The sequence below is a fragment of the Dunckerocampus dactyliophorus genome, chromosome 13 (genome assembly GCF_027744805.1).
Source record: "Dunckerocampus dactyliophorus isolate RoL2022-P2 chromosome 13, RoL_Ddac_1.1, whole genome shotgun sequence".
NCBI classification, from domain to species: Eukaryota; Metazoa; Chordata; class Actinopteri; order Syngnathiformes; family Syngnathidae; genus Dunckerocampus; species Dunckerocampus dactyliophorus.
The window spans coordinates 25,828,465-25,840,969 of NC_072831.1; the positions used below are offsets into that span (position 1 = coordinate 25,828,465).

Genomic DNA, 12,505 nt, shown 5'->3' on the forward strand with positions numbered 1-12,505 from the left:
AAACCAACAGGAGCTTCTGGACCCAAAGGCCTACCTCACTCACGGTGCAACACAAATAATAACACACAATGTAACCGTACCACTCGGACTATGCGTGTATCGAAATAGAAGAAATAGACATTCACAACCCGCAAGGCATGCTGGGAAGCCCACACACACATTTTCTCAACATGAACGCACCCAGCATGCTTTGCAGGTTATACATTTCTATACAATAGTATTGTTTTGCATGTATATTAGCTTGTAAGAGTATTGTCATAACTGCATGGTTACATTGTGGGTTGCACGTGTTACATTTTTCTGTTCATCTCAATTCCTGGCGTTTTTTTCATAGTGTTGTAAATTAATTTGCACCGTCCCTTTCAAATAAACAAGTCAAATATGAATACATTTCAGTCAGAAAGCTCAACTTCCAGTACTTAATGAGCTGCTTTTCTGGTACATTTTCTCATGTGACCCAAGTTATGCTTTTCTCCTCAATTACAAAAAAATTCCCAAAGTTGAATGCTGACACACTACGGGCGAGTGGTGTGTTAGCCGATGTGGTATGGCTAAGTGTCAATACCCCAGTAATGTAGTTCGATCGGCGTAACAATGTTAATAATAATAACAATGTCGCTGTAGCTTGGTTTATATGCACGCCACATTATGTAAATGGAGTATGTATGGAGGAATAAGTACTGTATGTCCCGTAAGTGCAGTAATGAGCTGGCTCTTCTTATGTGTTTTTAATATATTTAAAACGCACATAACAGAGAAAGACATATGTGTTCATGTCTCACATAAGGATTGTGGATGATGGACAAAATAACAATTTTAAAAAGTGCAGTTTTCCTTTAAGAAATTATGTGATGCATTCCAGTAATATTACAAATAAATGTTTCCTGTAAAGGTTTCAGCAATTTACTTCAATCAGTAGCAACCTGCAGACACAAATGCTATTATGTTCAACTGCTCTTTTGTTGTCTGTCCAGGTGAGTTGAACAGTAGAGGCTGGAGCATGAAGGACATTGTCCTTGTACACCTGTACGTGAGCCATATGGAGGACTTCGGTCCACTCAACACAGTGTACAAGAAACACTTTGGGACAAACCCTCCTGCCAGGTACAAATGCATCCACACAATATCATAATAAACTCTATGCGGTTGTTGCGGTTGTTGCCTAAGACGACATCATGGCAGGGTGTGTGTGCAAGCCCAGCTACCCGCTGGCCAGCTGCTACAGATGGACTGTCTCCTCCATACCTGGACCGAGCCCCCGACGGAGGACAGCTTTCACCAGAGAGAGGCGCTGCACGTACAGAGTCTTTCTCACTGGGCCCCGGCCAACATTGGGCCCTACAGTCAAGCCCTCAGGGTAAGGTGCCACAAGCACAAGGATCATAAAACCTTTTCTTGTATCGACACTTGTTGTAGTCAGTTTAATGTAATGTAATGTAATATAACCTCATGTCGGGCTGCACGGTGGCCTGGTGGTTAGCACGTTAGCCTCTGTTGGAACGTCTCTGTGAATGTGAATAGTTATTTGTCTATATGTGCCCTGCGACTGGCTGGCAACCAGTGCCAGTGCCCCGTATCCCCAGCTGGGATAGGCTCAAGCATACCCGCGACCCTCGTGAGGACAAGTGGTACAGAAAATAGAAATGATAATGATAATATATTGTAATAATATATTGTAATATTGTATATTGTAATATAACATAAAATATAATACAGTATAAATGTATTATGGTATATAATATACTATGATATCATGTAACATTATTGAATATAATGTAATATAATACTCACATTTTTGACATTTGTATAAAAAAACTCGACAATATTATACCGCAGATATATTTGTCAGCGTTATTTGATTCCTTTTTCAGCATTTTTGAGTCAGACAGTTTGATATTTTTTTTTATATAAAATGTAATACAATATAACACATCATGGTGTGTCATAAACTATAATATAATGCAATATAATATCACAGAATTTAATATAATTTAAAATGATACTTACATACATTTTTGCCATTTTTATAAAATACATTAGATTAATAAATTATACTATAGGCATATTTGTCAGCATCATTTGATTAATTATTCAGCATCTTAAAAAGTACTTAAAAGGTGTGTGTGATATATTTGGTTGTCATTGACTCAAATTTTGTGAATTTTTTTCTTTTAATTTAATTATATCTTTTTTCATGTAATTGTACATGTTTCTTTTTTTTGTTTTTTTTTTTACATTAAAAAATAATTAGTGTTATGGAAATAATAAAATACCATAATGTAACCCGAGGCCCACCAAACACTTTTGGGTGCAAAATCCTGCATTTTTAGCCAAACGTGTTTTCTACGTTTGTGTATTATTTCCACATTCATTTGGATGTAAAGTGTGTCGCAATGGGGGCTGCTGCATGCAAGTTTGCAGGAAAATTGTCCACGTTTGCACATGCATAACCACCACTTAACATCGTGTACTAAACTTTCCTGAGAAAGCATGGCAGTGAACAATTTACAACTCTTTTTGAGTGACCCAGCAGAAACCGTGTACATAATTACCACTTTTGCGTTATTGTTGGCAATGGTTGAATAATGAAGGGATGCAGAGGATCTTTCCCATGACGCGTACTTGTTTTTATGCATGGCTTCTGTTGCTGTTTATCCGTGCAGCAGCGTGTGATTGTGGTTTTGTACGATGCTTGTCGGAAGCTGCTATCCATTTTTGTCACTTGTTTGCCGCTTGGAACCCAGAAAGAATGTTGCATCTAAAAACCCAGCGGGAGGAAGTGGCGATACCGCGGTTGAACGCTCGGCTTGCGTTATTTTGTTTACCCGGCGTGCATTATATGGGATTACACTTGTCAAGGTACTGTCAACAGGGATAGTGTCCATCTCATCCTCACAGTCCTTGATCCTGCTGCCAAATCCGTCTATGAGTGAGAACATGCACGGGATTAGCTATTTGTTTAAGATGCTTAGACAGAGCGTATACGTCGTGACTCACAGAGGCTCGCAGACTTTTGTGCACTTTGGATTCCTGAGGGCTAACCTGTGGAGTCGATGCTGTGTTGGATGTACATGATGGAGTTGCCTTGAGGGGTTGTTTATACGAGGAAAACAGATTTACAAAATGTGTCGTTTTGGCCATTCATTTACATAAAAACGTGCAAAACATGTGCAAGCCTTTTAAAATAGGTCAATGTTGTTGTTTGTTTTTGTGTAGACATGGAAAAGGGTCAAAGATCCCGCCAAATCGTCATGGAATATCTGACATTTATCAGTTGTTTTTTTTTTTCCAAATCCACACCAATTCTATTTCAGGAGTATTCAAACTTTTTCCAGCAAGGGCCACAAAGTGGAAATGAAAGGATGCAAGGGCTACTTTGATATTTTGTGAACCGACACATGTAGATATACTAAGAAGTGATATATATTTTGTAGAAAAGTGTACTATCAATATGAACTTCACTCTTTGCTCCTTTTCCCCCAATTTTTGCTGTTCTTTTTTTTTCATTTTCCAAATATTTCGACCTTCAACATACGGAATTTGCGTAAATGTTGTTCTCATATTATGACTTTTTCCTCATATTATTATTAAAATATTATTATTATTATTATTATCCGCAACCAAATTTTCCAAAAATTACAGCTTAATTTGTTGTTCTGTTTGTTTCTCATAATATTATGACTTTCAAGAAATATAATTATAACTTTATAGTACTAACATGATTTAATATTGCAACGTTATTGCATTTTTTTTTTTTTTTTGCTGGATGACAACTTTCTTCTCTTAATATTTTGACTTTATTTTTGTAAAATTATTGCAAATTTTTTCATTTTTGCTGTTTTTTTTATTTTCATGTTAAATTCTATTTTTACAACTTGCCGCGGGCCAATAAAAAATAAAGAAAAAACACCTGTAGGCCACAAATGGCCCCGGGCCGCACTTTGGACACCCCTGTTATATCTGAACTTTTATTGTACTGTCTTGTAAAGGCCTACTGCATACCGTGTTGCTACAATTGGAACCTTAATTTTCCTCAGGGCACACGCTCGGGGAATCAATAAAGTTCAATCTAATGTAATCTAATCCCATTTGTGCGCTTCGCAGAACCCAGAGAAGCAGGACATTGCTATAAATGTGTGTGTGCTTTCACACAGCAACACAGCACCTCACAATAATTACGTCATTATGACTTGGTGTGAAACTTCACTCCTCTATCATTGTGGAATCCCATTACACACAGACGGCATCCCGCCATTGTTACGGCTCTGACACTACGTTCGAAGGCGGACAATTGCTTTGTTAGTGTCGATTACACATGGGCAGAAAACTATAGCCTCTTTCACACAGACACACCTGCATAATTGTCCCCCGTAACAGTATGTTCCTCTGTGCATTTCACACAAAACAGAGAAGCGGGACTGTGCTGCAGGACTGTTCCACACAGTCTGTGTGGAATTATGGAGGTTGAATTTGGCGTCCCCCCTCTGTTACGGCTCTGATTCTGCCTCTAAAGGCGGACAATTCTGTGGATGAACTCCCTCTACACACGGAGGTGTCATTTATACAGAACAGCAGCATGCAAAAATGGCGGCTTTTAATGTGATAACCAGACTATGTGATGATGATACTGATGGATGAGTGCCTTATTGGAGGAAATACAGTACATGGCGCATGACAGGAGTGACTTTTATGAATTATTCCCGTGCGTTGTTGACTTTTTTTGTGTCTTTACCCTGATGAATACGTTGCAGCGAGGGCAGGCGCTAACATGTTGATTAGCTTGACAGATGACGGATGCTGGACCTTCAAACTCGGCGCGTCTCGGTCATCCATCCGCCCGCCTTGTCACGTCTTCGGCTTTGGCTCTCGGGAAGCTGACGAAATGTCGACTTGGCCCGATAAAGCTGACAGATTTGATTCAAAGAATTAGTTAACCTTTATCATGTCAAACCAGGGGTGGGGGGGGCAGGCAGTCAGGCACCACCCCCCATCGGTGCATTGTATGCTAAACCCGAGGCGATGTTTTCTATTCCTTTTAGGCCTGCACCTGATTTACATGCAGCATCATCATTTCTAAACGTGTTTGCATCAAAGTTCATGCCTTTAATTGTTTTGTGGTTTAGCAGAGATGAAATGCAAATGTGGCCGCCGATTCTTTCAGACCCCATTTGCATAATCTAATTAAGATTCTTTACTGCCTTATTGCATCAATCAATTAACTGAGCAAAGATGCCGTCAGACGTCGCTATCAAACCTTTCATTTCAACATAATGGCGAGCAATAGCTGGCTTTTAAAAGAGTCATGGTCATGGTTTGTTTGTTTTGGACAAGTTACCCTAAACCTCAGTTGCACAGTCCGAAAAAGAGTGGGAAGAATCAGAGCTTATTTTAATCCTACGCCCTTTTCACGTCTCAGCGATGACTGATTTCCTGTGTTTAAATCTTCTAATAGGGAGAGAAAAGCAAAAATGAATAGCTCATGCACTTGTGAAAGAAAGGGGGGGGGGAGAAAAATAAAACAAAGAAATGTAAAAAAAATAAAATAAAAAATACAAATAAGTAAATAAATAAAAATAGATAAAAAATACATAGGCCATGCAGTGATGAAAGAAAAGGAAAACATTAAATAATTATAAAAGGAAGTGTTTAAAAAAAAATAAGTAAATAAATAATAAATACACTAAAATAACAAATACAGAAATAAAAAGTAAAATAAATTAAAATAACTAAAAAGTTTACAGATAAATAAGAACTGAATTAAAATAATTGGTAAAAATAAAATAATCATCTTTTTTTCGGCTTTTCCTGCGAGTCAAAAGCATGATTTGATTTGGCTTAGTTTGTACACCTGATGCTCTTTCTGACATAACCGTCTCTTTGTCCTGGCTTGGGACCAGCACCGGACATCTTCAATGGCAGGTTGTTGGGAATCGAACGCACGCCGTCTGCACGGAAGGTACCAGCCTGCCCCAGGACACCACCAGCCCAAATAGGAAAAAGATGTTAAAAAAATAAAGATGAATTAAGAAGAAGTTAGATTAATGAATAACGATCAGTAAGCGAATGAAGCTTTTAAACAGTTCAACTGGACATTAATCCCTCACCACTTTACGCGCTTCGAATTTGGCGGCTTCACTCTCACGTTTTTTTCAAAAACTAAACTAATAAATTATGCTGTTTTGTGGTTGAAAATGACCTATTCTTCAAAAATATACTTATTTAAGCACAAATGAACTAAAACACAAATATAAGGCATTCAGAAGATGCATTCAAAGACATTGTGATGATATGTAGTATTCTACACTAGTCACTAGATGTTAATAAGGTAACTGTAATGTTCGGTGAGACATACCTGTATACTGTACAAACACCACACTTGATCGCCGGAACAACAGCCTTCTACTGCAGGTGTGAATTATCTGACAATGGGCACAATAATCCCTACCACGGGCTACTGTTGCGGATGAAACCCATGCCAAGCTACAGTAAAACTCAACCCTGATCCCCCAGCATCAATTCCTATCCGGCCCCCACTCAGCTCCCCTAGCGTCGGAACACTTTTACAGCAACACACACTAGCATTAGTTTAATTTATGCCTTAAATGGCTTATTTTCTCTTATGTGTAATATATTTGGAAATAGAAGTATAAAGGTAATTATAGGGGTGTTATTTCATGTCTGGAGGGCTCTAATAATTAAAAAAACTGCATTTCGAAGGTCGTAAACAGGTTTTCTATGCCAGAAAGATGGAAATATTACGTTTTTAACTTAGGAATGCTACTTTGCAGAAATTTACTTACCTGGTTGGGTCTGGAACCCGCGAAAAACCGCGATAAACGAGGCATTACCGTATTATTATAATTTCTGTATTACCAGGCTACTTCTTTAGACAGCATATTTATACAGTAAAACAGACAATAAGGGTTATGAGTGGGCATTTTGATTAAAATGAAAACAAAAAGACCTCCCATTTGCCAAAATCCAACTGCAGGATGTTTCTCCACATCTGTTAAAATGAACGCGGCCTATTTCGCGAACTTCCCCTCGGAGCGGCGTTTACAGCGGTAAACACAATAGCCAAATCAGGCCTGAATGGAGAGATGATGGCTCTGTATGCTTGTTAAACATCTCCTCTTCCCTGTTAAGGTAAGTGGCTCACCCCTGGGATATTTGCCGGGGAAATTATACTCACTGATCACATTCCGCCGGGCGTGTTCGCGGGAAGTGAGCCGGCCGCGCGGGCCGAACGCTGACTCCCCCCACCCCCTTCCTTTTTCACCGCTCGCCTAATTGTGAGTGACAGTCGACATTGTGGAGGGCTGCCGTGCGCAAAAGCCACAATAGGATTTGCATTGGATTTTGAAAATTGTCAAAGTGGACCGGCAGGCATCAGCGGAGGGAAGTGGATGTGACGCTGCCAATTAGCGTCAAAGGGCCAGAGGAGGGACGCCCAGGCACATGGTAGAACATTTGAATAATCTTCCGACGGGAGCTGGAAATGTCGAAAAACAATGACCTGGACTTTACTCAACAGCCTCATGAAAAGTTAGACTTGGCCACACATGTAGAGTTTGGCAGTTGACATTTTTAGCATTGCAAGGGGGCATTTTTTGTCATTTTCCTTTGTTTTTACTACCTAACACAGGAATTTTTATGACAAATTAAAAAAAAGGCCAAATTTTCCCAAAAAATGTTCCCAAAACTTTGTATAAGCTTTATGGATAAAAAAAAGAACCCAATTCTATTTTCATCCAGATCTGTATTGTTTCCAAACTAATTGTATGAAAGACTGGAACTCTTTCTAACTATTATTATTCTGCTTCTTTTTTGATGCATAACTACTTCCACGTTTCTCAACCGAGCCAAACCATTCAGACGTTTCACTGTTCAGCATTCGGGACTCATTCATGTCTCATATTCCAAAAATTCTTATTTCTGTCATTTCACATTTCCCATGACAAAAATTACCATTGAAATTGATTTATTTTTCAATTTTCCAAATTCCAAAACGTCCTATTTTTTCCAGATTTCCACATTTATCCTGATTAAAAATTCCATCTATCCATTTTATACGCCGCTTGTCCTCACTCGGGTCTTGGGGGTATGCTGGAGCCTATCCCAGCTGGCTTTGTGCGAGAGGCGGGGTACACCCTGGACTGGTCGCCAGACAAACAACCATTCACGCTCACATTCATACCTATTGACAATTTAGAGTCTCAAATGAACCTAACATGCAAGTTTTTGGAATGTGGGAGGAAACCGGAGTAAACCCATGCAGGCACGGGGAGAAAATGCAGAATCCACACAGAGATGCCCAAACGGAGATTCGAACCCAGATCTTCCCGATCTCTTGGCTGTGTGGCCAACATGCTAACCATAAGGCCACCGTGTGGCTGATAAAAAAAATTCCACTTGGAATCAATTACTTATTATTACTCCTTACACATTTCTCAATCCATTTTCATTAAAATGTCAAAATTTACAGGCTCATTAAAAAAAAAAACTGACTTTTTTTTCTTGGACTTTCTAATGATTACAATTTTTAATCAGATGAATCACTGTTTGCAACCATGCGTGACATATGCCCCTCTTTGCTGTATTAACAGAAAGATAAATGACAGGGCAGGGTTCTACATATTTCACATTCAATTATATATATCGATATATTTTATTAACAACTCCAAATTAAATACAAATTTAAATCAAACTATGACATACTATACACCATAATGTTATTTGTCTGTATTTTTCCAACGTCTGTCTGAAATTTCTCGTAACTAGGCTTAGGCTATAGGCTGGAGTTACAGATATTTACAACAGTATTGTCATTTTCTAACGCAGCACAGTAACAATGAATTTTGACCCTACACTTGAATCGACTTAAATTGCCTTAGATTAAACCATCTTAGCCAATGTTCCTTTATGTGTGGAAAATGAACTTAGTAAGTATTACTCACTGACATCCAGTGGTGTTGATGTTCGGAGTTTGGAGTGCCCGTGAATGCACCTCGCGGTAGTGTGGTGAGAATGAGGAAGTGTTGTTCCAAGGACTAACGTAGAGACGTGTTTGCAAGTTGGAGACGCATGCATGCTGTTGAAATTGCACTGCTGTTGATGTGTTCCATGTTTCCATGACAAAAAAAGTCTCCTCCTTTTGCCTCATTTAAACATGAATAAAGTTAGCTTAATAAAATACGTTTAACTTAATTTTTCTCAAGCTGATGCACCTTCCTTCAGGTTTCCTGGCACCTCCCAGGGGAGACCCACCTCACTCTTTGCTCTAGTCAACATCAAAGAGTACATTTTTCCACATTTTAATTCATTTCTCGCTGAATAATGCAACAATCACAATGACAGATCATCAGCATGTGCAGACGCTACCTGTCTATGAAGGTGTACAGTATGGTGCTGGTCCAAAGTAGAATTACCAGGCTTTTGCATAGGTTTTTGCTCTACCGAGGCATATTGTCATTTGGATTATTTTAAAAGTCAGCCAAGTTCATAAAAAATGTCTGCGGGGATTTTCGAAATAGTAGCACGTAGAGAGTGCCGGGAAACGAAATGAGACCGTGTTGGAATGCAATAAAGATTCCAAAACCACATGGAAGAAACACAGCCATGGATGTTCTTTGCTATCCCATTTCAACCACTGGCTTACAAGAACATGCTTTAAAACTGTGGTTCTCAATTATTTTCTGTCATACCCTCGCTATTGAGACAGAATTTTTTTTTTCATGCCCCCTTCCTCCATTTGAAATACTATTGAGGAACTGTAGTATTTATTTATCTGTACAAACCACTGTATGAGATGCTGGCACCAGCATCGTTCGAGCGTGAATAGACACGAACAGACAGAAGTGGGAGAAAGTCAGTGTTTTGCAAGTCTGAAGTCTTTGCTCCCAAGTCTCAAGTAAAGATGTGCAAGTCCAAGTCAAGTCTCAAGTCAAGACATCAATCAAGTCTGAAGTCATAAGCTTAAAAATCCTAAACACTGAAGTGTTTACCAAATAAAACAGCATGCCCTCATATTTTCTTTCTTTTTCAGTACAATTCTCGTCGTTTGTTCTTAAAACTGATTGTACGTTAATAGAGGCATTCAATGAGGCGGATTCTGTTGGAATATTTGGTGTCTTGCCGGAAATGACATAAGGATCACATTAGTCGAATACTTTGAATGTGGACACATTTTACTTGTTAGCACTCAAGGGAACATTTAATGACGACACAGAAGGCGGAGAAATCAAGTCATGCAAGTTTCTTAATGAATAAACAAAACAGACAAAAAAAACCCTCCCGTGGCCAAAGAAAAGGTCCTGATGCATCAGTGAGGACAGTGAGGGGAGCAGGCCAACCTTATATGGGGTCGTTGTCCTGTCACCTCACCGCTACCCCTAAATGAGGGAAAAACACAACTAAAACTCTCAAGAAAACAAACTCTAAAACAGGATAGCCGGTCACGCCAGGGCAAATAAGAACTAAAAACTAACAGAAGAGAAAACCCAGGATGCTGCTCAGCGTCATGCGAGCAACCACCACGAAGCAGCTGAGTGGCCCTGGAGTGTGACAAGGTGGGAACGAGCCTCCAGCGGACGAAGGCAGCACGAGCAGAGTAGGGAGCCGAGTAGCAAAGCACACCTGCCCACATTTCCAGTATATAGTCCAGCAAGCACGGGGCCAATCAACCAAAAAATACCAAAAAACAAAGGTCAGACTAAATCAGTGCTCATGCCTAACATTACTCAACACACCCACTGAAAATCTCAAGTATTTTCAAGTCATCAGACTAAAGTCTGATGACTTGTCTGAGTCAAAGTCCAAGTGGAGTTGCAGGTTTTTGCTGATATTGTCAAGTCTGAGTATTGAGTGCGACTGCAAAATAACCCACCACGGGGCCAACGAAAGTTGCGAATGCCAACAATTTGATCAAGAGAGAGAGAAACGCTACGCTTGCCAGAATGTAGGGGAAGTCCGGTTCAACATTAAATGCCAGCCATTTGTCATTTATAACTATTTTGCAGCTTTTTTCTATGTAGACAATTATAATTATTCTCATAAAATGTGAACTTTGTTCATATTTTTGGGCATATGAAACAGATTGCAGTAATCCCTCATTTATTGCGTTTGTTAAGACCGACCATGTTAAGTGAATATCTGCCAAATTCCTCATTTATAAATTGAATATTGTTGTAGAGCAGGGGTAGGGAACCTATGGCTCGGGAGCCAGATGAGGCTCTTTTGATGACTGCATCTGGCTCTCAGACATTTCTTAACACCATAAAATGTGTTTATTTTAATTTGTTTTCCTGACATTTTAAAGTAAAACATTACAGAAATCACAGTGTTAAAAATAACATTAAAAGTGTGCATTCTAATGCATTTTAATCCATCCATTTTATTTTCTGGCATGATGCCAGCTGTCCTACCCATGTTTTCCGTGTCAGACACCAAAACTTGATTATTATTGGGGTTGTCCCTCCTTTAAATCTTCCTTAAATATACACACATTCGGTTGTATTCGGTGTTAAAAAATACGATATGGCTCTCACGGAAATACATTTTAAAATATGTGGCTTTCATGGCTCTCTTAGCCAAAAAGGTTCCCGACCCCTGTTGTAGAGAATAGAAAACCTGTTTATGATCTATGAAGTACGTATTTTTTTAACATGATTAAAGCCCTCTTGAAATGAAATAACACCTTCCATCCATCCATTTTCTATGCCGTTGCAGGGGTATGCTGGAGCCTATCCCAGCTGACTTTTGTCGAGAGGCGGGGTACACCCTCTGGTACACTGGAAGCCAGCCAATCACAGGGCACATATAAGCAAATAATCATTCACACTCACATTCATCTTCCCGATCCCCTGACTGTGTGGTCAACATGCTAACCGCATGCTAATGCCACTTTTACACTTGTATTACCCAATATAGTAGACATAATAGGACAAAATAAGACATAAATAAGACAAGAGAAGATCTAAATAAGACTCAAGGTGATCTCCCTATTGTTCCTTTTTTTACTTTTGGTTTCTGTACTGTATTTCCTGCGGTGGCTATTGTCTCATCAATGTAATATTACTGACACCTAGTGACCAGTGTAGAGTACTATACAGGTATATTATAACGTCTTTGAATGTGTCTTCTGAATGCCTTACATTTGTTTTTTGTTTTTTTAACTAATTTTGCCATTTTTGTGTTTAAAATATATTACATTTGTCTAAATAAGCATATATACTTTACCAATAATAGGCCATATTCAGCCATGATTTCTTAATATATTTTTGAAAAAGCCGCAAAATTTGATGCGCAAAGTGGTTAGGGATTACTGTAATTGGTTTTACGTTATTTCCTATGGGAAATATTGCCTTGGCTTTTGTATGGTCCGGTTTCATCGGACTTTTTGGAAGGTATTTATCATGAAAACCGAGGTACCGCTGTATATTAAGAGCCTACCTGAGCTACCAAAACCTACATCTATAGAGACTACATCCGCCTCAATTAGCACAGA

General features: G+C 39.0%; 1 protein-coding gene across 4 annotated transcripts in view; it reads left to right on the forward strand.

Moving 5' to 3' along the window:
- The window catches only part of dph6 (diphthamine biosynthesis 6), a 106,070-nt gene that overhangs the window by 53,945 nt on the left and 39,620 nt on the right, over positions 1 to 12,505 (forward strand). For 3 of the 4 annotated variants that reach the window (XR_008573347.1, XM_054795634.1, XM_054795635.1), the window contains 2 exons: positions 975 to 1,104; positions 1,183 to 1,357. Coding sequence is in view for 3 of the 4 variants with exons in the window: in XM_054795634.1 (XP_054651609.1) it covers positions 975 to 1,104; positions 1,183 to 1,357 (305 nt within the window). In the remaining variant the exon portion in view is untranslated. The remainder of the gene's footprint in view (positions 1 to 974; positions 1,105 to 1,182; positions 1,358 to 12,505) is intronic. The other variant, XM_054795636.1, reaches the window with a different exon arrangement.